Raw genomic sequence first — 27,079 nt, 5'->3', positions numbered from 1 at the left:
AACACCACAGCACACTGTCTGGATGTCTGCTCAGGGAATTGAGTAGTGACAAGAGAAATTAAATACTTTAATAGATTTTGACAACAACTATATTTTAGGGGAATTCAAAATCACATAAAGTAAAAAGTCAGGCTAATATGCATGCTTAATTTATTAGCTAATTTGAAAAAAAAAAAAAACAACTAATTTTGTTAGGGCCAGAGTTCTTTAGGGAAAATGAGATTGTAGAGTGGAGAAGGTCGACTTTCCTGAAGGGGGTGGTCTTGAACTAAACTTAATGTCCTTCACATCAGAGTGGATACTTGATACATGCCCTCAATCCTAGCACTTGGGAGCTTAAGGCAGGAGGATCCTGAGTTCAAGGCCATCTTAAGCTACATAACAAAAAACTATGTTTACCTATCTATTATAGATCTACATTTCTTTCTATCATTCATGCATACTCATATGTGCACATGCATCTGCACACCTGCGTTCACACACACACACACACACACACACACACACACACCTATGAGTGGCAAAAGCTTTCATACACTATGCTTCAGCCAGGATGCTGGCGCCTTGTTTTTGTACTCCCACTGTGCCCTCTCCATAGCTCTGGGAGCCAGACTGTACTGTTCATCTCCCTTTTACCAAAGGGAAACTGAGTCTTAGCAGTAACCCAATTTCCTGACGCCCATTCAGTTACTACCAGATCGATTGTCTTAGTCAGGGTTTCTATATCTGCACAAACATCATGACCAAGAAGCAAGTTGGGGAGGAAAGGGTTTATTCAGCTTACACTTCCACAATGTTGTTCATCACCAAAGGAAGTCAGGACTGGAACCCAAGCAGGTCAGGAAGCAGGAGCTGATGCAGAGGCCATGGAGGGATGTTTCTTACTGGCTTGCTTCCCCTGCTTGCTCAGCCTGCTTTCTTATAGAACCCAGGTCTACCAGCCCAGGGATGGCATCACTCACAATGGGCTGGGTCCTCCCCCCTTTATCACTAGTTGAGAAAATGCCTTACAGCTGGATCTCATGGAGGCATTTCCTCACCTGAGGCTCCTTTCTCTGTGATGACTCCAGCTTGTGTCAAGTTGACATAAAACCAGTCAGGAAATGGATCCAGGATGAAGTTACTCTGACTGTCATGAGTTATCCACATCGCCTTGCTTTCAAGGAAGCTGAGGGCTTCCCTGAAGAGGACATCCAGCAAATGTCAGGCCATTCTTCCCATTACTGTGCTCAAGAGTACATTGCACATTGTGGATGCAGTCATTCACCAGCAGGCCTTCCTCACAACATGTATGAGATGTAAGAGACAAGGGGATCACAAATCAGTTCATTTCCAACAGTCTTTCAGGAGAAATGGCCATGACGCGAGTTCAGAAGATGATACGTTCACCATGGAAGTGCAGGGAGCATACTTCTGAGTGGGAGGTAGGGAAAGAGGTTGTGGCTGGCCTCTAAGATGAGTTGTAAAAGACCAACAGAATCAGAACCTAACTGGGATGAAAGGCACATAGGGCGTCAGCCTCCCAGATCCAGGCACCTGCAACCATCCCTGGGCATGAGGTGTGGATCTGGAAGTCACAAGATTGACAGCTAGCATATAGTGGAATTGCTGGTCTGCAAACACAGGCACAGGATGTCCCCGCCCGAGAATGGTTCCTCCCATAAGGTCTCCCTCACGCAGAATTCTACGGAGTAGTGGCTCACCAGGAAAATAAGGTGCAAATGTTGTAGGTCCCACGGCACTGAGGAAAGGTTGTTTGGGATTCAACGCTTGTCTTTCAGGATTGAGGCAGGTATGCTATGCAGGTTGAGCTATGCTTCAGGCAGCTCAGCCAGTGAACTTGACTAGAAGTCTGCCAAGCCACTCTCTGGCCCGGTGATTCATGACATCACTGAATCAGGTCTCCTGGAACACACAGCCGTCAACGGAGATCGGAGCTCGGCAGACAGTGAACTGGGCTTGGGTGACACTGGATGCCAAAGAAAGCAGTCTCAGCAGAGCGCCATCTACACATGGCTGTCCGCATCTCCCCCACACTCGGCAGCCTGGGCTTTGATGCAGAGCTGTGTTTAAGTACTATAATGTTTTGTGTCTCAGCCTCGAGCCGAGTGTGTAATTACGAGGATCCCTTCATTAGCAAAGCTGCATGGTGAAAGCTCATGTTGGCCTTTCCTGCTAACTCTGGAGGTGGTGAAGCGGGCTCATACAACCGCTGATTACAATTGTCACACAGTTTCTCGGAAGTCGCTAGGAAGTGTCTGTTCTCCTGGCATGCATGCAGGAGCTTGCAGTGACTAAGAGAGAAAAGAAAAGAAATGGTTCATTCTGGCAATCCGAAGCAGAGTTGGGACTATGGAGTATGGCGTAGAGTTCCAATTCCTGCCTCATCGTTGAGGATAGCTCTCCCTCCTTAAGCCTCAGGGTCACCAGATATAAACTCAGGTAGGCATGGTGTCTAGTTAATTAGAGTGTTAGGAGAACTCGCTCACAGAGTGACTATTCTCACCGCAAAATGTGTGCACAATGAGGCTCTGCGGTGGCCATAGGCTTACTCATAGATTAAGCCACTATAGACCTGCCCTTCTGGAATTTTTCAGGAGCAAACAGGTACTCCACAGACAATTAGAAAAATCGTGATGTTAGCATGATATGTCCTTCAAAGAAAAAAAAAAGCAAGTATACTGTGTTTTTGCATCTTGCAGGTCAGAGAGTAAGCTCTCGGTGAATCTCATGACAATAAAAATGGTAGGGTTAATATGGACGGTGGCGGTGATGTAGATGATTGTGGTATGATGATGTCGATGACTGTGAAGAGGATGATGGTGACACCGATGGTGGTAGTGACAGACATGTTTGTGATCCGGATGGTGGTGGCGATGTTGGTGACAATGATGGCAGTGATGATGGGGATGTAAATTATGATCGTGATGAAGGTGATGAATATGAAGGTGATGGTAAAGATGATGTAATAATGGAGATGGTGTGATGATGGTGGTGGCCACGATGATGATGACAGGAATATGTTGCTAGTGGTAATGGAGATGATGATGTTGGTGATGATGAAGAAGAAGATGGTGGGATGATGGTTATGGTGACAATGAAAATGACAATGTTGGTAATGATCAAGAATGTGATTATGAGTAAGGCATATTGGCACACACTTTAATCCCACCCAGCATTTGGGAGGCAGAGATAGGTGGATCTCTGAGTTCGAGGCCAGCCTGGTCTGTAGACTGAGATTCAGGACAGCCAGGGAAACACAGAGAAAACTGTCTCCAAACACAAAACAGACTATGACAGCAGGAAAGAGGATGTTGATGTCAGGAAGGTTATGGATGATCGCTTTCCCCCAAAAGTTGAGGAAAGAGTTACGGAGAAGCTGGAACACATGAGTGACAGGGGAAACACATTTGGCAAGCGAGGGAACGTAGGTGTGGAGGAGGGGCAGGCAGTGAGCAGCCCACCTGAGGCCCAGCGTGCCTCAGGACAGGACGCCGTTCAAGGCAAGCTCAGACTCTGAGGAACTTTCTCTGGGTTCCAGAGAAGAGTGAAGCCTGGGAAGTGTCACCTTTCCTCCTACCCAAAGAGCCCAGACTTCATCTGGGATTCTGGCCATCCTGGTGTTCAGGTTCAACTGGATGTGCCCACTTAGACTCTGAACAAGGGATCATGGAGATTAGGCCTTACCCCTGCCTCTCACTAGATGTCTCCCCTCAGGCAAAGACTTGGCCTCTTCCCTGAGTTATTTCAGAAACAAACTGAGGCAAATCATTGCCAGTGTCCTCTAACTCCGGTGTTCAACTGTGGGGCGGAGCAATGCTTCCATCAGCCCGGGTTCTTATGATGGCAGTAATCCTGCACCAAAATTGAAACATAAGGTAAGGTGTCGTTAGTCATTCACTGAGGCTCTACGGAGCACGGCCTAGGCTAGAACAAGAGGACATGTTTCACTGACCTAGGAAGCTGACATGAAACTCTCCCAGTGGCTGGAGGAGTGGGGGACAATCCTTTGTCCAGTTATGTGAAGTGGGAGGTGGAGGAGGAGCCCATATCCCGCTGGGATCTCCCGGTGACTATCTGCCTGTCCAGGGTTGGCTAATGCGTGGATGTGGAGTCCTTGGAGATGAAGAAGCACCAGGTGACTGGGACAGAAGTAGCTGACCGGCATCCAGGCACTGTGCTCAGGGCATGCTCCATTCTTTCTGATCACTGCTGCCTGCATCAGGCCTGTGGTTCGGGGACCGTCATTATTCTGTCGTACATAAGGCATTGAGGTTACATGACTTGCCTAAGGTCCGCATGGCTTTAAGCAGCAGAGCTGATGCAACTGCTCCACATCTGTCGCCAGGCCCCATGTCCCTCCCTGAGCGCTGCACACAGGACATTGCATCTATTGACTGTGCAGCAATATAGTCAGAAAAAGACACAGTACTCTGCCAACGAAGAAGCTCATTGGGAAGCTGGTAGAAAATGAGCTGTCAGATCCTTCGTCTGGAAACTGAAAATGGGAGGGCCGGGCCCCGCGACCCCTAACGGGCTCTCCAGCTCTGCAAAGGCTCACCTTCAGGTCCGGGGAAGCGGCTGTAATGCTGTGTCCTTGAGTTTGTCCTTCTGCCAATTCATTGTCTGGCCAAGTGAGAAAGCACTCAAGCTCAGGCCATGGCTCCGAGGAGCGTCCCACGGCAGGGACAGCGATGGGGCAGCTTCCTCTGCCTCCTCGCTGATGCACATTCCACAGACATCCTGTGTCATGGGTTCCGAGAGCCCTGGAGGGAAGAGTAACATGCTGATTTGTCTGGCAAACAAAATGGAGCAACTGCATCCAGCCGAGCAATTGAGGCTCCCACAAGTCACGTTTAGGTCACAGAGAAGCGGCCATAGTTTAGCTTGGCACCTCACAGAAAGGCTGAGTTTAGACCTTAACCAATAGCCTCATTTGGGCTGGCATAGGTTGTGCCCACCTTTGTCCCTTTAAGCCTCTCTCACCCCAAAAGAGATTCTCCCCACAACTGTAACGGAGAAGAAAATGAGTTGAGCCAAGCAATGACAAGCGAGAAAAATGGAGGGAAAGCGCCAACTTTGAACCCAAACAGCTCTGGGCTCAAATTTAATAACGGGGAGACTTTTGAAAAGTAGTTGACTTTTCTGAACACATTTCCCTCAGATCTAAAATGAAGCCTAAAATATCATGATATTTTTTTCTCCTATGGAATCTAGTTTTGCATGCATGTGCATATACGTAGATATACGTGCATTCTTTTTCTATCCTGTTGCCACCAGGAATTGGTTTGTCTTTCTGTGTCTTGAATCCCCTTTCTCTAAAGTAGGAATGAAATATCCAGTTTGTGAGATTTTACACAGAGTGCATACTTAAAACCTGCTGAATTACTGGCCACCAGTAATGGCATCACCTGTGTGTTCGTTGCTGGTGAGGCCACATTCTGCCTCAGAATAAAGCGATCGAATGAAGTGGGGGTGGCCAGACATGGGTTCAGAGGGGCGGGAGGAGGAAGGGTCGGCTTGAAGAGGATTGGACCTCTGGTAGGAGCATCCTCAGCCTGACTCTGAAGAGGACTTGAATGTATCAGGCAGAGGGTTCTCTGAGTTCTGTCCTCATCTCTTGGGAACGCTGGCCTGGTCTGCCTGGCTCATCTGTAATCTCTGCCTTTTCTTCAAATTGCATCATTCCACCCATCAAGCAAATGTGGCTCTGTCACAGCAGAGATTTGTCAATTGACAGAGCTGGGCTTTCTGAAAGTTACATTTATTTTTAGCAACTTCATCCTGAGACACTTTAAATTAGCTTCGCTCCTAATTTAAGGCACTCTGTGGTGCATGGTTAGCATTTCTTCATTGAGCAATGGTACGTGCACATTTGAAATCCGGTGCTGGAGGAGGCATGATGAATAGCAGGGAAAGAGGCCTGCTTACATCCCTCTGTCCTGTAAGACCCCCAAGGTCCCAGGGCATCCTGTCTGACCACAGCTTTGCCAGAAGCATGTGACCTGGCTGTTCTCTGCCTCTTTTTTCTCTGTTTTCAGTGTCTGCCTAAGGAGCCCCCTGCAGCAGCTCCCTAGTTCCATACTTACCCAGTGCTCCTGGTTTAGATAGACCTCATGTGCTGTCTAGATAGAGAGTCTCAGACTCTGCATTGAGTCTGAACCCCCCAGAGTACTACTGGTCCAGCCCATGCAAAGTTTCTATGGCAGGGCCAGCTTCCATGAGTTTGCACTTCCATCAAGTGCAAGGAAACACAATCGCAGCAACTCCAACAACTCCACTTTCAGGATGGCTGATGTTTCAGGGGTTTCCAACTCACAGCCTAAGGGCTTCATGCAGCCTGGAATGGCTATGGATGTGGCCCGACACAAAACTGTAAATTTACTTAAGACATCACAAGATTATTTTCATCTTTCTGTAACTCTATTATGTGAGTCTCAAGCATGAACTCTGTACATGTAACAGCATGTCACAAAAGTGACAAAGTCATAAGAATTAAACATATAAATACATATATTCAAAACCTAGATGGGCCATGAGCCGAACAACTTAGATTTAATGTGTGCCCTAAGACAATTCCTCCTTATCCCATGTGGCTCAGAGAAGCCAAAAAGGCTGGACTTCCTGGAATAGTATTCCAGGAATCCTAGAGTATCTCAGGAGTTTTCTAAGCACTTTATCAATAATCTGTGCTAATCGCTGGTTACCTTCACCGTGGTCAGTTCTGATTCTGACTCCCTTGCATTAAAACATCCCACATTCTCCTGCACTACTAGATCCAACAGAAGTCAGACCCATGCTGCCTAGGGATGTCTGCCTAAGGATTCGGGTCATGACTTGACCGGACAGGACATTACCAGTGTGGTTCAATTCATGTACAGACCACTCTCTTCCTGTCCCCACCCAGTCACGTGCCTCTGGGCAGCGACTCTGTCCACTCCTCCTATATGTCCTAGTTACCTGGGACATACTAGTGTGTAGGATGTCTCTGAGAAATGGGAAATGATTGAAGGTGTACTTAACAAGAGATGGAAATTATTCCTCTAGAGAGAACTTAAGCAACCCCTGTGAAGCTAGAATCTGATCTTGCCATATATTTCCCCATTTATGTTAACCTCCAGGACCGTGTATAGCTTATACAGAGGAAGAAAAGTCTCTGGTTTGATTTAAATCAGATAAGCATAGGGATTGTCTAGTGAGCTCAGCTTCGGCATGAGGGAGGTGGCCCACTGTCGATGCTAACCCCTCAGTGACTTGGACAAGTGTCACCTGGCTGCCCTGGGGGTGGGGATGGTTCCCACCTACTTCAGAGACCTGTTTATTGGAAACAAAAGAGATTACTGAGGTAAATTGGTTAGCTCAGTTATTGACATGTAGAAGGGCCCCCAATCATTGGTGGTGATTTTTTTTAGCAATGAGGTTTCCAGACAAAATAGAGATGAGTGGTTTCTCACAAGAGTTTTAATGAAAACGAACTCCACTTTGAAAAACGATAATAGGTAAAACATTCCAGGATTCTTTCTCCTGTTTTAATGAACCGAGGATATACCAAATTCATATTTTTTTCCAGAAATGATCCCAAAGGACTAGTAAGCTTGATTTATGTTTTCTTCACCAGTCACTTTCATTCCAAAAGCCTCATATTTCCATTAAAATGCTATTAAATAAAAACGGGATGTTATGGTGTCTGTGATGGCATGGATCTCGGTGTGATAATTGCAATTATCTCCAGAAAGACACTATTGCTCATCCTTTCATTTCCTCTTGTACGTCAGCTGCACCTTTACTGTGTCCCCGGTGAGGAGAACCACTCTCCTGGGAAGCTGCCATTCTGGGTCTGGGAAGGGACATAAGTGGGCAGCCATCTGAGGTACACAGAGCCTTGGAGGGCTGGAGAAGGGCACATGCTGGACAGTGGGACAAGCAGGATGCCACAGAGGTGTCCCTGGAAGGTCAAATGAAGGCTTCCACCCGGCCATGTGCAGCTTTGAACATAGATCCAATACTGTCTACCTGGATTAAGATTTCTTCTCTGAAATGACATCGACGAGAAATGTTCTGGAACTAGATGGCAGCCATGGTGACAAAGCCTCATGAAAACCTTCCAAATACCTTTCAACTGTACACTTTAAAATGGTTTAAATAGCAGCTTCTGATATGTTCCACACAAGAACAACAACAATAACAACAAAAATCCCTGGATGGAAGGGTCTCCAAAGCCACTTGCCGCTGGCACAGTATAGCCCCTGACATTGGGGAGACATCATCCAGGGAGGAGGCTGAATAGTTGGCTCCGCTTGGCAGTGAGTCATGTGACCACTAAATCTCTAACCAAGGAGGAACTGTTAACTCCGTTACAGTTTAGCTTAATACACACATATGTGTATGTCCATGAGAAATATGCTTGGGGTGTGCAAAAAGAGTATCAACTATATGTTCTGTCATCCTAACTCTAAATACAGATGTCTGCACATTATTAGTGTCTACATTTAAGTTGTGAAATTAGGAATCATTTTGATTCCTTCATATTTCTCTCCAAAGGTCTACAATTATTGTCTAAAACGTAAAGCTCCCAGCTGAAGATGTGGTTCATTGGGCAGACAGCCTGCCTGGCCTGCAGAAGGGCCTGAGTTTGATCCCACAGCACCACATAAAACTGGATGTGGTGATGCATGCCTAGAATCCCAGCAGTGGGGAGCCGGAGGCAGGAGGATCCCACGTTCAAGCACATCCTCAGATTCTTTTACACTAGACCTTGCTTTTAAAAAATAAAAGGCAATGGTTCTTTTAAAAACATCTTCTTTAAAACTCAATAGTATTAGAGTTCTGTGGCCCCCCGAGTGAACTATAGTGTGCTTTAGAATAGGGTACACTAGACACAGAGAGTGATAGATAAGTGATTTGTAACCCCGATTTCTCAGAGATGAATGCTCTGTTGTGTTCAGCCTCAGTCTCCCCATCGGGAGCAAGGCTGTGGTCACAGGCTTCTCCTCAGAGGAGCATGGAGAGCAAAGGAGATGACTGCCTCAGGCTTGCTGACTGAGTCCTCCACACGTCCCCTAAAACTTCCTGAGCGCTTCTAACGTCAGCCACAGACCCTTATTCAGTGATTTAAGAGCTGATTTCTGGGAAGAGTGTCAGTTTACACCCCTCCCCCGTCATTTCTCTTTCTACACCTGTCTCAGAGAACACACTTCATTTCCAGTGAAGAATCACCACCAGGCTTTTATTTACTGTCTGAAGTTCAAGGTGACAGTGACTAAGTGTTTCTGCCTAACCGCACATCCCAGGAGTACCCGACTCTCCTGAGGAAGCCGATCTGCACGTGCAGGAGGGGCGCAGGTCGCAACCCAGACCCTCCACACCACTGAACTTTACAGAGATTCTTCCTTCACTGTGTCCTGGTTCTGTTCTCCTGCCTGTCCTTGCTTTGAGTCCAGTGTTAGGATCCACTTGAAAGAAACTGTGACTGGGCCTTCTGGAACTTTCTACTCATGCCTTCCTGAAGGTTGGCTCCTTGTGCTGGTACAAGATCGGGACTGCTTAGACAGAGCTTTCCAACAAGATGGTTGTCTCCCAAGCCATTTCCAGGCCACTTAACGGGATATGAAGCACCGTGGCTTTGACACTCTCCTTGTCAGTTCACGTCATTATTAAAAGCAAACTCCCAAAGCGCTTTAGTCTGCGAAGAGACGCTATGGCCATGGCAGCTCTTAAAAAGGAAAACATTTAGCTGTGGTTGGCTTACAGTTCAGAGTTTTAGTCCATCATCATTCTGATGGGAATCATGGTATCATGCAGCAGACTAGAGGTAGCTGAGAAGTCTACATCTGCATCTGTAGACAGCAAGGAGGGGGGGAGGGAGGGAGGGAGGGAGGGAGGGAGGGAGGGAGGGAGGGAGGGAGGGAAGGAAGGAGGGAGGGAGAGAAAGGGAGGGAGGGAGAGGGAGAGAGAGAGGGCGAGAGACTGGGCCTGGCTTGGGCTTCTGAAACCTCAAAGCCCACACCCATTGATAAACATCCTCCAACAAGGCTGCATCTACTCCTACAAGGCCACACCTCCTAATTGTGCCAATTCCCCATGGGCCTATGTTGGCCATTTTCATGCAACCCACCCCACAGTGCAAGAAACTGAACGAAAGCTGCCTCCCCACTTCCCATTCCCTGCACTAGGAACCTAACACACACCACGTCCTACAGATGTGAGTTGGCGTGTGCCTTCAGTGAGCCTGCAGAACTCTGAGGAGCTGTCCTGTGAACCATAGCAATATATGGGGAACAGAGACGTGTCCAGGGAGCGGAGTGGGATGTGAAAGAGTATCATTGGTGTGGCCAAGGAGACATCAGAAGTCTGGATAGAGCCTAGCAGCCTGAGATGTGCTTCCCTGGATCAGATCTTCACGCCCAGTGTGTTCGAGGTTTGGTCTGAGGAATGGTCACAGAAGGTGGTTACTTAGTCCTAGCTCTGGGTGGGATAGAGCCAGGAAAGGGTAGAGAGAGAGGCAATGAGTGAGAGAAGGAGCTGGGAACTCGAGCAGTGAGCCTTGGGTTCCAGACCCGACTGATAGATAGCAGCGTTCAAAGCCTGGAAGTGCCTGGGTTCCAGACCCGACTGATAGATAGCAGCGTTCAAAGCCTGGAAGTGCCTGGCCAGTTGGGAGCTAGAAACAAGGAAGCCTGAGAAGAAAACAGGAAGGATGAAGCCCTTGTAAAGAGGCCAGCATCTCAGGCAAAGTCAGGGAGGAAGTATCCCAATAAGGTATGCTGGTTGCCATGGGGCCACACGCGGTGGCACACGCCCATAATTCCAGCATTTGAGAGAAAGCAACAGAAGAACTGAAAATTCTAGCACAGCCTAGGCTACATGGTAAGTTTGGGGTCAGCCAGGGCTACACAGTGAGACCTTGTCTCAAATTGAAATTTAAAAAATGAAAGCCACTCAGGTGCCCCCATGGAAAGGAAAAGCCAGAAATATGGTGTGGTGACTTGAATGAAAATGGCCCCATAAGCCCATAGGGGCACTGCCAAGAAGTGTGGCCTTGCTGGGTGTGTCACTGGGAAGTTGGACTTGGAAGTCTCCAAAGCTCAAGCCAGGCCTAGTGTCACCTGCTCTCTTCCTGCTGCCTGCGGATCCAGATGTAGAACTCTCAGTTCCTTCTGTAGCACTGTGTCTACCTGTGTGTTGTCTTTCTTCCGTGAGGATGATGGACTGAACCTCCAGTCTATAAGCCAGCCCCAGTTAAGTGCTTTCCTTTATGAGAGTTGCTGTGGTCATGTCTCTGCACTGCAATAGAAGTGTGACTAAGACACATAGTACTCTGGTCCAGGCAGGGAAGAGTGGAAGAGCACCGGCCTGAGGAGCTGGCTTGGGAATCAGCGGTAGAGATGGAGGCAGAGGAAGAGTTGGCATTTATTCTAAATTCTCCCACCTGGGAGAGTGCTGAGTCACGCTAAAGGGGAGGGGACCAAAACCATCCCCAGCTAGAGGTGGTAAAAGTCTGTAGCTGCTCATTTTCTTGATTATCAGAGTAATTTCAGAATAAAATGCACAGGCTAAGGAGTCACAAAACTCTCGTCATGTTTCTGTATGAGCTCCAAGGAAGCAGTTAAGACAGAAAAGCAACTGTGTCCCTGGGACCGGAGAATGGAAGTGTCTTCCCGAGTTGTTCACTGAACTGCGCCTATGGCTCCTTGCCAAAAAATCTCAATGAGATTTTTTTATTTCTTAATTATTCAATTACTACACATAAGTAGGAGTTTGAAATCAGACCCAGGCTGCTCACAATGGGGTATTCCCTTGAATCATGAGCAGGGCAGAGGATGTCTCCCATCTTGGAAGCCAGGCTGGTGAGTTGGAGGAAGCCGGTGTTTCCAATCCTATCTCTACTCTGGGTTCAAGTCTTGGCTTCACTCTGCAGAGGCTGTGTGAGCCTTGACAGGCTGCTTCTCAGAAGCCAGTTTTCTATTGTAAACGCCAGTCCCCTGGGGGACTGTACATCCTAAAGCAAGGAAGCCATTGAAGGAAGGCAGTAGTCATGAGTTCCTTGTGTATTTCAGGTCTCAGGAGATGGAAAAGCCTTTCACTTCAAAAGAAGATCTGAACTGTGAGCTAACCGGTGACTCCGACTCCAACCCTGAAGCCCATCTGCCCTCCATTTGCCTCAAGCAGGTGTTCCCCAAGTATGCTAAGCAGTTCAACTACCTGCGTCTGGTAGACAGGATGGCCAACTTGTTTATCCGATTCCTGGGAATCAAGGGGACGATGAAGTTGGGACCAACTGGCTTCCGAACCTTCATAAGGTTAGTGGAGACCAGCTTCCTCCAGCTTAAGTTTTGGAGAGGATGGAACCCAGTCACTCCTTTGGATGATCACATGGCCCGTGACTACTCTTGGGAGACCATGGTATTGAATTGGTACACTGTTTGAGGAGGCTGTAGTCATGTCAGGGCTGGCACTGATCCTATAGACCTGCAAGTCTTTATCTGTGTGTGTGTGTGTGTGTGTGTGTGTGTGTGTGTGTGCAAGCATGTGTATGATCCTCGCATATTGACCATGACACTGAAACCACAGGTTCATTGTTAAAAACAAGCAGTTGTGGGACTGAGGAAGATGACTCAGGATTAGATGACGCTTCATGTGCAAGCATGAGGACCTGAGTTCACATCCCCAGTGCCCACACAACAGCCAGATGTGGCAGCATGCAATAGTAATTCCAGCACCAGGGATGGGGAATGGACAAGACAGGAGCTTGTTAGCAAACTGATCTGGCAAAAGTACAAAACTCCAGATTCAGTGAAGAGCCTGTCTCAAAAATAAGGTAGGATTACAGTAGAGGGAGACACTCAAAATCAACTCAAAAAACACGTGTTTGCACCCATCCCTACACACCAAAATAAAATATGTGCTACCATACTAGTCATGTTTTATTGTGGTTATGACACAATACCTAAACTTGGATAACTTTATAAAGAAAGGGGGTTTATATAACTTATAGTAGTTTTAGTTAAGTTAGCAGCTTAAACTCAGATCAAGTAGCCCGATTAGTTAGATCCTTGGTTAAGGGTCTAATGGCAGATAATATCACAGGGAAGCATGTGCAGAAAAAAGAGAGCGTGTCCAGAGTGGCTAGATGCCAGAAAGCAGGTAAGAGTCAGGTCGTCCTTAAAACAAGGCAGGCTCCCACAAGAACTAGTGCTCTCCTAGGGCACATGCCCAGTGACCTAAAGATCTACAGGCTCAGCCTCCTAAAGATGCTACCTCCTCAGCAGCACGAGGTCCATGCTTCCAACACATGAGTGCTCGGGGGAACGCCCTAGCTAATTTTATCAACTTGACACAACCCAAAGTCCTCTGAGAGGAGAGCCTAAATCAGATTGACCTGTAGGCATGTCTGTGGAGGATTGTCTTGACTATTAATCTATGCAGGAGAGTCTGACACACTGTAAGGGGCTCCATCCCCAGCCAAGTGGTCCTAGGCTGTATTAAGAAGCTACCTGAGCCAGAACCTGTGAGCAAGCCAGTAAGAGAGCCAGTAAGCAGCATTCCTCTGTGTTTTCTGCATCGAGTTCTTCCTTGAGTTCTAGTCCTGACTTCCCCCAATGATGGAAGTGACCTGGAAGTGTAAGAGGAAATAAACCCTTCCCTTATCTGAGCTGCTTTCTGTCAGAGGGTTTTATCACAGCAACAGTGAAACTAGAACCGGGCGACATCCTCAAACCCTGTTCTAATGCAGCAATTACCTGGAACCAGGTCCTTAAACACCCAGTAGCAATTGCTCTTGGGCTCCGACCAGCCTTATGCTTCTTAGTGCGTGTTTTCCCAGTAGGAACAACCTGGCCGTGGCTGAGTTCACAAAGGCAAATCACTCCATAATGGGTTTCTGGAGTAAAAACTTCAATAATTAATCTGATAAATTATATAGTACATTTGTTCTGATTTTAAAATAGCATGTTTATAATGCATGCTGTACAAAACTTGCATGAATTTTAAAGGTAAAACATAAAACAAGAAAGGGGGTTTTGCTGTAACCTACAGTAAGCAGCTGCCTCTCACTGCCAGTTGTTTATGGTTCATTCAATTTGCCTCCACCCTGTGGAGCACTGTGGGACAACTCAGGAGAGTGCACCAGCCATAGAAACCGGGGCAAAATCATTACTATCCCTGGACCTGTGGGTCTTTATCCTATAGACCTGGAGAGGAGTGTTTATCCGTGTGTGTGTGTGTGTGTGTGTGTGTGTGTGTGTGTGTGTGTGTGTGTTATATAGGATTAATCAGGACCACAGAGAGACATCTAGTATATGGCAGATGATTGATGAGTGTTAGTTTCTTTCTACAATGGTGGTTAAAGATTGTTATTAAAAATGCATATATTCTATAAACTTTCTCTCTCTCTTACACACACACACACACACACACACATATACAGCCAGTTCCTGCACAGGCTCTGGTACAAACCTGACAGCTATGCCAAACCACTGACCCTAGATGGCTTCAACAAACATGATCTGACTCCAGCAGGGAGTTACTCATTTGCAGTTCTCTCTGGCATTGCCACCTCAAAAGGAAACGTCTCTGACAGGCCTCAGCATTGCTGTCACCTCTTGTCCTTGGTTTTAACATCCTTGTCCTGCATCTCAAGGCCACACTCCTCATTTTGCTTCACGAAGGCAAATACTTAGACGCAGTGAGTTAGAAGCCGTGTTTTGTCCAAGGATTCTCCAGACATGGTTTATGAAGACTGCCATCAGTCATTTGGTGTTCTTGGTAAGATGGCAAACCCAAATCTTGGCAGCCACTGTTCCCAAGTTAACAAACATGAAGTTCTGGCTGCAGGGAGGTGCTTGAGAGGGTCATTGCATTTGTTTCAGAGGTGGGAGCTTTCGGGAAGGGATGACATAGGCTTTGGGGTCTAATAGTCCTGGCTTTGCAACCAAGCATATATATTGTTCATTGGCCATGTGGCTTTGGAAAATCCCCCATTAGTCTCTGAGTCCCGCTTCCTTCGTGTGAGCAGCATTCCTGCCTTGGGTGGTGGTATTATTATGAGTCTGGGTTATAATGAATCTTAAAACACCTGGTCCAAGGCCTAGATCAAGGGAGCTATTTGCTAAATGTGAGCCTTTGCCTCTTGTTGGGTTCGTCTTGGATGCTCAGCAGAGGATGCCGCCTTCAAGTGACTTAGAACACAAAAGCCAGCAGTGGGATTCTAGGGCTGGTCAATGACTCCACAAGATCACAAGTGTTTCACCTCGTTTCTGCTCACCCCATGTTAAGCCTGTTCTGATGGCTTCAAGGTTACCTTATGGTCACAAGATGGCTGCTCAATATTTACCCACCATGGCTGAGTCCTAGAATGGAAGAAGGAGGAAGGGAGCACCGGTCTCCACCAGGTGAACTGGAGTCCTGAAAAGATGCCCTGGATACCACATGCAATGATTTCTGCCTCCATCTTGCTGGCTACTTCTAGTTACGTGGGAAGCCAGGAAATCAACTTTGTATTATATCTGTTCATTCCTTCATTCTGTGTGTGTGAGTTTAGGAGTGCATGCACCACACATGCCTGTGGGGGTCAGAGGAGAACATGCACCACACATGTCTGTGGAGGTCAGAGGACATGCACCACACATGCCTGTGGAGGTCAGAGGAACACATGCACCACACATGTCTGTGGAGGTCAGAGGAGAACATACACCACACATGTCTGTGGGGGTCAGAGGACATGCACCACACATGCCTGTGGAGGTCAGAGGAGCACATGCACCACACATGTCTGTGGAGGTGAGAGGAGCACATGCACCACACATGTCTGTGGGGGTCAGAGGACATGCACCACACATGTCTGTGGGAGTCAGAGGACAGCTTTCGGGAGTCAATTCTCTCCTTCTATCATGCAGATCCTAGAGATTAAATTCACGTTGTCTGGCTTGGTGGCAAGCATCTTCGTCCTCTGAGACATCTTATTGGCCCTAGAGAGGGGTGTGTGTGTGTGTGTGTGTGTGTGTGTGTGTGTGTGTGTGTGTTTCTTTTAAAATGTATAAATACGACTGTTTCATCACACTGCAAAAGAGAAGACACGTAGTTAGGCGTTCTCCACCTCTTGGAGAGTCTTATCTGAGCTGTAGAACATAGAGGACCCTAATCTGAAGTGCATAAGGACAAAGCAAAGACAAGAACACTCTGGGCCTGCCTAGCTTCTGCACCACGGCACAGAAGTCTCCATTGAAAACCGAAGGGACCAAAGTGCTAGCTGAGCTTCATCTGGGGAACTGTCAGAATACGTGAGGAACACAGATCCTGTGACATCTGTCCCATACCCATCTCCTCCCAAGAAGCTGTCTAGGACGTTCAAAGACAAGATGAAGAAGCCCTTCCCTCCCCGGGGACTCCCCAACTAACAGCGCACGAGAAACAGACTCTTCAGAACCAGCCTTCGGCAACGTCTAAGGCTGTGAGCAAGGGCTCCCGGCTGAAGCTGCGAACAACTGAAGAACAGTGAAGTTTTACCCACCACGATGGCCTGGCGGAAGCAGGGTTTGCCCTACTACTGTCATTGGGTGAGCAGTAAACAAACACCAGGGCAGCAGGAAGAGCCAGCGGAAGGATTTCCTGTGGCCCAAGCTGAGAAGTGAAGAAAGATGCTGCGTTCAGGCTGCGCTGGACCTGAGGCTCTGTGATCCGAGAGAGGACATGGGATAGATTCTGGGAGGCTTCCTGGCCGCTCCTGGGGAACTTTTCCTCAACCGGAAGACGCGGAAGAGATTTGGAGACACCAGGCAGCTCCAGACTCAGCTGCTTCTGGAGCACACGAGATGAAGAACTTCCCCTCACCTGCCCTTCCCCCAAACACACGGTGACCTTTGTGGCTGGAGATGCTGTCTCAGGGGACCATCAGCAGCACACTTAATGTCACCAGAGCTTTGGGCCTCTCCCAAAGAAGTTACGCATATTTATTTTTATGTAAAATCTCAGTATTGAAAGAACAAATTTAACCATTCGTGGACCCCACCAAAGCAGGGCTGTCAGAGAGGCCTCCAGTGACAGACACTTGGTTTGAGCGCCCAGGACACACCTTTAAGAAAAACCCCACATTTCACACAATCTCGAAGGGAAAACAATTAAAATTGTTTCTAAATAGCTCTCGGGTCGGAATGGGCCTATGGCAAAAATATCCCCGCAAAGCATGACAGGCTTTGTGATTCTCTCCACCATCAGCAACCACGTTTGCACGAGATTCTTTCACCATGAGGGACTGTCAGGTTCTGCAGCCGCCACTTCCCATCTGTGGGCAGCCCGGGCCATCAGTGAGCTGCAGCAGAATGTGACAGGAAGAGAGCATCTTCAGGTGGCCAAGAGGCAGCTCAAGCAGATGGACCCAGACAACAAGGCTACCCAGCACACGCCTGCCCTAATGAAGGATGCTGGAAGGAGCAGTGAAACTGCACTAGGTCACAGACGCCCCCTTTAACGGCCTCCCAGGAAACCCCAATGGCAACTTAATAGCAAAATATGATAATTCTCTGCTTTCCAATTTATCTGGGTATGTTCAGTCTTGTGGATTACATTTCACCACCTGCTAACGACTGTTCTCTATCTCTCTCCTTTCCACTTCGGTTTAACTGTTACTTCGTTATGAATTAATAATATTTATGCCATATGCCGAGTTGAACCAAGTGCCCTTCACAGGAGAGCCTCGAAGCAGACATATTCCTGGGGCGCCACACGCTTCTTTCACGGCTCCCGCAGACGCCCAAAGTTGAACTCGCCCTCGAATCCCACCTACTCTCTCTCTGCACTCCTTAAAGAGGAGAAGGAAAAAAATAATAATAAACAGTCGCCGGGATTTATTTCCGGTGTCCGTCTCTCAGAACCTGCAGCACAGATCAGCAGTTTTCAGGGCGAATTATGCTAATGTCCGCCCGGCCACCTTCTCCCGCTCTCTTCCTCCGAGAATGAGAAATAAGGAACCGCCATTCTCTTGTCTAGATGCTCTAACTAGCCGGGAGCACCATTTTCTCGGGGGGGGGGGGTGATAATCGCACATAGCACCGCCGTGAATTGAGCTCCTTTTATTTTATTATTATTTTTTTATTTCTGGAAAATGTATTTTATAATAATTGCCAGGGTGTGGCAGCTCCTATTTCTCCTGGAAATAAAAGCTGTCTAATTGATACTTCAGCTTGGCAGCCTTCTTCGGGAGAAATGTATCTGTATGAGGCTCCCGGTAGATCAGTGGGAGGATAGATCAGCGGGGAGACATCCGATAATAGATGGCAGGCAGTTTTTCCATAGTGCCCTGCATTTCCCACTGGACGCAGCTGGGGAATCAACAGTTGGCCCCAGCCAGGGCCATTCCCGGGAAACTGCAGCCCCCCGCTCTGTGAGACCACGCTTTGAAACCCCGCTCCACCACTCCCGATGCCTCTGATCCCGTGTCTTCTTTTGAACTAAAGGACACGTTCTTCCCTTGCTTTCTTCCCACTTCCCCTTTATTGTATGGAGATATTAATGTGCTTCATAGTGGAGAGCAGCAGTGGAGGGGGGATTCTCTCTGAAAGGCACGGTCTACTAGAATGTTCTAGAATAGAAGCGTAAGAAGGCAGCTTTCCCCTCTCTCATTAACTCCTTGGTGACTTTGAAACTGTCCCTCTGTGGCCGCTCCTTCCCAAAGTCTTGTGCACTGCTCCGTAGTCTTAAAAACCATGGATGGTTTAAAACACCTCATTCCCCGACTCCCAAATGCTTAGATAGCTGCCCACTCCTCTTGTAATAAACAAATATGGCTGTTTGAATACCTTTTACCTTATAGAAACCTCTCTGGGTTGGGGAAACTGCTTCTGGGCTGGGGAAACTGTTTCTCTCTCTCTCTCTCTCTCTCTCTCTCTCTCTCTCTCTCTCTCTCTCTCCACAGAAAAGAATGAACATAAAAGAAATTCTATAAATAGGATTTTGTGGAGTGGAAAAAGTTGGTCCCTAAATTTCCCATGAGACATCAGCAGTTAGGGGCAAATGGGATGATCATTTCAAATCCTGCTCTACTCGGGCTCCTAATGAGCTTGAATGATTTGTACTCTCTCCCATCATAGGTACTCAGATTCCTTCCATTCTGAGGGGGGAAAAAACAAGAACCGCACAGGGCTTAATTCTTTCAGCTGATTCTCCATCACTGGGGAAGGCTTCCGTCGTCATAGGCTTCTCCACATGTGCCACGAGTGGAGCATCACTGTTAGGGAATTGTCCGGTGGGGAGTCTCCATCCAACAGAACATAACAAACTTCTGTGCTGTTACCAAGGACATGCAACAAAACCAATGTCCCAAACCTTCGTCCTTCTTCTAGAAAATGTCCAGCATCGCACAGGCCCCATTTCTCGGAGTTCTCGCCACTGAAGAGCTTGTCCTTCCACCCATTCATTGGACAAACCATGTCCCAGGCTTAAGGGGAGATTGCGCCCCATGGTGGGAACTATCTAGCTGTCACAGTCCATGTCCCCCTGAGAGCTGTGCTGCCCTGTCACTGGGCCCTGAACACTGCTGCCCACCCTGGCAGAAGATAAGTTCTCTATTTAGTGGCTCGGTAGTTGAAGTCCCTCATTCTAAAGACTCTATTTGAGCTCATTGAGAATATCTGGTAACCAAAGAACAAACCTGGGAGACCCTGCCTTTGTGAGGCCCTGCTTATCTCTCAGAACCCTTCTGTCCCAAAACTCCCCAACAGGCATCTGGGCCTGTGGTTAGTAAACTGAGACTTTGTGCCTCTGTCCTCCTGCTCCTCCCAGTACCCTTTGCTGGGCCATAGCTCCTCTACCTGCTCCTTTATCTCCAAGGGGAAATGGGGTGCAGACTGTGCCCTGGGACCTGAAGTCCCAGGCAAGTGTTGATTCTCTGTGCCTCATCCTCTCCACACACACTGAAATGAGACCAGGGATCCCTCCCTTACATGCACTTGGAGGGATTCTGAGACCTTGGGCAGGAAAGGACTTTGCAGATAGGTAACGCCTGCCCAAGAAATACCCACAGGATCTCAATTCTCTTAAAGCGCTTCCCATCCGCCACAGCCAACACAGGCCATCCCTTCTCTGCTGCAACTGAAGACATCGTAATCAACTGCATTTGGCAGTACTGCCGGGGAGGATGGGTTACCTTGGAAAGGAAATAAATGGAGAATTCTCCCTGGTAAATTACAGCTTCTGCTAAAGGTTTGACACTTCTATTTTCTTCCTGTCAGGAAAAAAAATAACTATATACCAGTGGTCAGTTCCGTTTCTGCTTTTATCCCTCATTAACCCATGGAGCAAGCCAGGCAGCCCACCATCCTTCCGCTGAGGACGCAGGTGTGGCCACTAGGAGAAGGCGATGGGCTTTTCTTAATGAAGCTCTGGAAATTAGCAGCATACATTGACAGTGTGACTCAAGAGACTGGAGCACTGTCCCCAGCAGAACCCAATAGAGATGGCCATCTTGGTGACAGGTGACAGGAAAGGTTTGGCGTCCGCTGACACGTTGTTACTAAGGCTCAATAACTGAGTGCTGATGTGCTTTGAAGTCTGCCGTGGCAGCTTGTGATTGAAGTACCGAGCAGGATGTGAATTGATGGTCTGGAAAATGCAGACGGGTGGTAAGAAGGGAGGGGAGGGAGGGGCAAGCGAGTATGCCAAGGCAGACACCATGCTGGGCATACTCCCAGCCACCGTGGTTAAGGAGTGGACCTGGATTTGGAGAGGGGCCTCTGGGTGCCAGTCATGCTTGTCAATCAAAACCTCATCAGTGAAACCCGTGGGGACTTTCACACAGGGAATAATGACAAATGGGACATCAGAGAAGCACTTCATCATCAACTGGGGTCATGGATGTGATACACCAGAACTGCCCATAGAGCATTAGATATAGCCACAACACCCAGGCAGCTGGCCCATAGTCCATTCTTAAGGACTCTTAGGTAAATCCTGCCTTCCAGAACAGTCTATTGGGGGGGGGGGTGGTTAATGGAGGCAGATAGGCCAATGGCTACCCTAGGCTTTTTTTCTTTTGACCTAGGTTTCATTACCTCAAAGGGACAATGAAAGCTTGGTCTGTGGCCCGAGGGGATGGAAAGTGAGGACTGAGGACTCAGGACTCACAGGACCCTGGGTACCAGGCATCACACGCATCCTCAGTAGCTGTGTGGACAGGTATTTGGTTTCCTTTTAGCAGTCAGGAAGCCAAAGTGAGCATCTAGCTGCTGTTCACCCACCCACTTTTCCCAACCAAATAAGCCCGTGGAGGGGAGAGGGCTCCAAAGGCCACCTTTGTGGCTTAGACAGAAAGGACCATTGCTGACACCAGACTCCCCTCACCTAAGCAGAGGAAGCACCAGAGGAATCTGCCCTCTGACGCCTCCAGATGGTCAGGAGCAAGCATGCAGCTCAGTGTGGAAAGGCCTCTCCAGTGAAGTGGGCCCAGCCTGTGTTTTCTACTCTGCAAGTCTGGGCCTGTGAGTGGCTGATTCGGTACTTATATAAAACTATCAGGCGACAAGATAAGAGAGGTGAAGTAAGGAGACACCAAGCCCCTTGTCTTCACGTTGGATCTCAAGGATTCATCTGGCGAGATCCAGGAAGAAAGGCTCCCGTACCACAGTGATGGCTTTGCCTGCTTCAGCGGTGAGCTCTCATTACCAGATGGTGCAAATGCGACACAGACAGCTAGCTGCCCTGCACTGGCAGGAGAGGGCAGAACTCACACCCTGGATATAATCCATAGGATGCAGACACATACGTAGGAGTATTTCTTGGCTAGGTGGTTCCGGAAGCTAGGGTGTGGCTAGCATGGATGGGGCCCGAGGTTCCATTCCCAGCACCACTTAAAGAAACAGGTGTAAAAGAAAAACAAAAGAAAAAGAGAGTCCGGTTTCTGTTTGGGAGTGGAGTGGGCAGGGTCTTCCAGGCTGTCTGAGGTCCAGCTGACGCAGAGAACACCTAAGCCCCAGGGCAGAAAGGGGTGTGACCTGCCCAGGCCTGGCTTTTCAGTGACCATCAGTGGCAGAGCCACTGGAGAGTGGCTCTCTGTACAGCTTTGCTCTCTACAGCCCACTCATTAGCTCCAGACTAAAGCCACGGCCTCTATCCCCAGTTCCCACTCGAAACCTTCATCCCACTGTTCCTCCGCTGACCTCCGGCAGTTCCGGGCATGGGGGTAGGGTGCCCTGAGCAAAGACAAGTTCCCCATTGGAGCAGCTGGGGTGTCTTAAACAGCAGGGGCTGACCCCTCTCAGTCAGGCTGGGAGGTCATGGGTGCCTGCCAAGGGCTTGCTCCTGGCTGCTTTCTCGTGCAAGCTCCCCCTGCCTTAGTCTCTCTGTACAGGGCACTAACTGAGCTGCTAGTGCCCCACACAGATGACCGCCTCCAAGGACCTACCTGTGGATTTCCAGAGGTGCACAGCCTGAGGGAATTCCCACCGTGGAGTAACGCGCCTTCTCTCCTGTCACGGCAGGAACTGCAAGCTGAGTAGCAGCAGCTTGTCCATGGCAGCGGTGGACATCCTCTACATCGACATCACAAGGAGGTGGAACTCGGTGAGCCTGGACCAGCGGGACACAGGTACCTGATGGCGACCTTGCCTGACAGGCACGGGGAGGAGGGAGAGGGATGTAGCGGAATTTAAACCCTGAGTCACTGTGCTACCAAGGCCCCAAATCCCAGTCCCACCCTTAGCCTCCCCTTTCTTCGCTTAATCACTGCTGGAAGTAGGCTGCCGATCACCACAGCCAGGCCTCGGGTGGACTAGAAAGCTTGGCTCCTGCCCGGAAGGTGCTCTGAGGAGTTGAGAGCCATGTGAGAAGTGATGCTGGTGTAGCAGGGGTTGGGAGTGGACTAGGAAGGGTGTGCACCCTCCCAGGAGGACAAAGGACCTCTTGAGGAAGAACCCGTTGGATAAACCAGTGTCCAGGAAGAGGATGGACCTGGGCGGGAGTGTCCGTCTTCTTATTCATGAACACCAAGCTACCTCCAACCAGATTCAAAGGAGCAAAATGGGCAAGGAAATGGGGTTGTGGTAGACTTTGAACATCACACCAAAGGCTGTAACTGTGGTAGCCCGGGCTTTGTTCTTTGTCCTTTTGATTCTTCCGCTAGGAGAATCTCCCTTTGAGAGGACGGGTTTCCCTTCCCCATCCCCGTCCTCTGAGTAGTGTGGTTAACGTAGCTGACTTTTGTACAGGTCAAAGCTGTAAAGTGTCTCTCATTCAGGGTCCCCGTGACCCAGCACAGAGGCATTAGGGGCCTCACTTCACAGACAGTGACCAGCACTCCAGTGACCGAGGTTGCAAGGTGACAGTGAACAGGGTGCACACAGGCACCCCCAGACACGGAAGGGCCACACCTGCTGGTGTTAGATGGAGAGGGCCTGAAGTCAGAAGCTGAGGGACCTGGATGAGAACTGGTTTTACCATCTCCTGCACATCACCTCAAAGCCATGTCACCTCCAACCCTGGGGCTCCTCAGCTATAAAACTAATGCATGTGTTCCCTGGACGGCTCTGAGGTCTCATGCGCCAGTGGCTACTAATGCATTTGGGGTCATTGCCGACCACTCAGGGTGATTAGTTCTATTAGTGGATTCTTTCTGTCTTGCTGCTGAAGAGACTCTCTGGACAGGCTATGTGACCATCCCACACCCTCATGTGGGCTAGAAATGCCAACCACAAGGGTGCTGCCAGCCCAGCCCATCCTGCACAGTGCTGACTCAGGAATCCATTTGCTCTTTAGCGTCATGTTTGGTAACGATGCCCGATACTACCACCGTGCCGAGCACTGCTGCATGCTTTGCAATGTGTGACACCAGCTACAGTTCTGGAGACAGGTCTAATTTGCGTCCATTGTACAGAGGAGAAAACTGAGGCCAAGAGGCCATGAATGGCAGACTGATACTCAACCATCAGTGCACTTGGGCTTCCTGTCTGGGTCAATTCCTCCTACCCGTTTTTGCGGCAGGGGTGGGGGTAAGGGGTTCTTAAGATGGCTGGTCTACCTGCTGATCCCCTTAATTCAAAGGCCAGGAAGGCCAGCAGTCACTGAGTCAGCCAGGTGAGCCTACATCTGCTGGCAGCGCCTTCCAGCCTCCCTGGTCCGAAGAGGGCACACCTGCAGGACACGTAGGCAGGTTAATTATCATTTCGAGGATGGATTGAGCCCATGTGGTAGCTGAGCTGTGTCATCACGTTTTTGCTGACACCCTCAGAAAGGGAAGGAGTGCCTGCTCTTTCAGCCTAAAGCTGTGTGTCGCAGGCTCCCGTGGAGCGGGCCAGAGCAGTGGGAGGGGTGGCAGTGGAATTATTAAATATTGAAATTGATCAGGAGTCGCAGCAGGAAGCTATTTATCATGTTCTATTGCTTCCAACCAGCATTACCATCTGGCCCATTGTTCGACCCAAATAGCTTTGCGTGTTTTGTTTGCTCCTAAAATCGCTCTCTGTAAGTGGAAGGGGGAGGGCCGGTGTCCACGATATCAGCTCTGCGAAGGGCTTCTGGGGTCTGCCAGGGTCTCTCTACTTTGCTGAGCAAGCCAATTAGGTGAGAAATATTTGTATATTTAGCACAAGTGAAGCTGGGGCAGGGATCCCCCAAGTGTCTGCATCTGTATAGGTCAAGTAGGTGCTTATTGTGGTCTCTTCTTGTAGCTTTGCAGATGAGGGTCCTGAGGTTCCGAGAGCAAAAGGCACTCAAAAGCAATGAGTGCCAAAGGCAAGATTTGAACTCGGGTCTCAGCTACCCCAAGTACTGTTTCTAACCTAGAAGCAGTGTCTGTTCCCTGTATGACCAGAGAGGGGACAGGGCTTGTGTGTCAGGAGTCTGAGGTGATGTGGAGGCAGGGAGGGGTAGTAACAATAACGCTGTATGTTTCAAAGAGCCGTACGGTCCTCACAACAGAGAAGTGACATGTTAACCTGACAGATACGCTAATCACCCGAATGTGTTGTCATGTGTCACCTCATCCAGCACAGAACCTACCGGAAGGACACCGGAGTGTGTGAGCTGTGGCTGTCCTTCCAAGCTCCCCTCTTCCCTACCCTCTTCCTTGGACTTTATTTTCCTGTCTCCGTTGATGCGGCGGGGGCTGGGGGCCTGGGAAATAGGGTGGGAATTAAAGGCAGGGATGGAAGCTACTCTGTGCTGTAGAGATGGAGCCCCTGTTATCAGACCATTATTGCCTCCTTCTCAAGGTTGCCCAGCCCCCACCCCACCCCCACCGACGAACAAGAAAGGACAGCTAAAGCCTTACAGGGCATTTCAGCAAGCTCCCAGAGAGCAGAAGTCTGTGCTTGGGTGTGGTTCTTGCTTCTGCGGGAAAGCTGCAGAAATGCCAGAGAGTGAGTGAGTCCTTCTGTCTGTCCTCCCTCCCTTCTTCCCTGCCTCCTTCAGTTCCCTTCCTTCCCCCTCTCTTTCCCATCTGTCCATCTCTTCGGTTCCTTCCCCTTCCCTTCCTCTTGTGAAGCCAAGGAATCTTCAGGCCTCCTTCTAGTCCAAGGACATGCTGGCCAGTGTACGTCTGTATGTCCAGGTCTCTCTGTGTGTCTGTGTGTCCCTGCATCTGGAGCTCAGTGTCTCTGCGTGTGCCTGTGTCTGCGTGTCCTGGCTAGTATCTAATAAGTTGACAAATGAAGCTAAGGCTACCACATACTCAGAACAGAGAACTGGGAGGAGAGCACAGCCCGTGGGAGCCGTGACCTCGCTGACTGGGTCAGTGTGGTGCAGCAGCCAGTGACACAGGTTGCCCACCACCCCAGCACCCACAGTGGGACACAAGTCCTATCAGCTCCTCCCCAGAGCTCACCCAGACTCCGTGAGACTATGCTCAGTCTACATCTCTGGCACTTGAGGCCGTAGGAACAAAGGTCACATACATCAGGTGACTCTGCTACTGATGCGGAGGAGTAAGAAAGTGCTACTGGAAACGTGGCTTGGAAAAAGCCCAAAGTAGTGAGAAAAAGCACTTCCTGTGAGGAGAGCTCCTCAAGCCATTCTCTCCTTGTTGTGCCTCTGGTGTTTGGAAATGGGCCTCAGCGATGTCCCTGGACACTGAGTCACCTCTGCCACGTCTGTGCCCACCCTGCTCCTATCTGGCCTTCGTAATGGGTATTAACACCTGTGTGCAGGTATGTGTTGTTTATCGTGTGTGTGTAGTGTGTGTGTGTGTGCGTGATATGTATTGGGTGTGTGTGAGTTGTGTTGTTCATTGTGTGTGTTGTATATTGGCTGCGTATGTGTGTGTTGTGTAGCATGTTTGTGTATAGTGTGTGTGTGTGTGTGTGTGTGTGTGTGTGTGTGGTGTACTGGGTGGGCAGCTGGGGTACCCTGTGCGCACATGAATTCAGAGAGCAAAGGAGACCCCCAGCTGTCATCTTGGAGCCTACGCCCACCCTGATTTCAGAATACAGTATGCCTGCATTTCTGGGGGCAGGTTAGAGTACGCTGTCCAGCGAACCCCACCTATCTGCCAATCTCTTCCTCCCTCACTGGGCTCACAAGTATATGCCACCACCTGGTAGGTTTGTTTGTTTGTTTGAGATGTGTTCTGCAGGATCAAACTCAAAGATCTCCTGTTTGCAAAGCAAGCATTTCACTGGCTGAGCGATCACTTCAGCCCCTGCACTGAGCTATTTTTAGTAATGCAATAAACATCCAGAAGACCCTTCACCCAAAACAGAAGCTTTACAGTAACATCCTCAGACATGTGGCTCCCCACCTTGGTTGGCTTCCCTCCTCTCCCCACCGAGGAGTCTGTGCCCTGGATTCTCCTCCGTAAATATTCTCTCTGAATGTCAAAGTCTGCTCGGGAGCTTGGTGGAACTTAACAGTGTGCAGCTCACACTCCCCAGCTTGCCAGTGTAATTGTCTTTTTTTTTTTTCCCTTCCCCAAATGAAGGATTTTAATTTCCAAGCTTAGAATTTCTAGCAGAATACAAAAGTCTCAGCGAGGCCGGGATGCCGCAGCCAGGGCCAAGTGAGGAAACGTCTGTGGATGGAGATGCAGTGGTTCCACATCAATTGCACTCAGAGTCCAGAGTCCAACGGCACATCTGTGTGGTGAGAGATGAAGGCAGCATGC

At 49.0% G+C, this 27,079-nt stretch overlaps 1 protein-coding gene across 1 annotated transcript in view; it reads left to right on the top strand.

The window, feature by feature from the left end:
• TTLL11 (tubulin tyrosine ligase like 11) overlaps nt 1-27,079 on the top strand; it is a 220,079-nt gene that overhangs the window by 165,899 nt on the left and 27,101 nt on the right. The window contains exons 8-9 of the mRNA XM_080927546.1: nt 12,057-12,299; nt 22,467-22,573. Of these exons, the coding sequence (XP_080783672.1) occupies nt 12,057-12,299; nt 22,467-22,573 (350 nt within the window). The remainder of the gene's footprint in view (nt 1-12,056; nt 12,300-22,466; nt 22,574-27,079) is intronic.

The sequence above is a fragment of the Micromys minutus genome, assembly GCF_963924665.1.
Source record: "Micromys minutus genome assembly, chromosome: 13".
Taxonomy (NCBI): Eukaryota; Metazoa; Chordata; class Mammalia; order Rodentia; family Muridae; genus Micromys; species Micromys minutus.
Note: the sequence above shows the minus strand (reverse complement) of the source record. Positions and strands in the feature narration are given on the sequence as shown.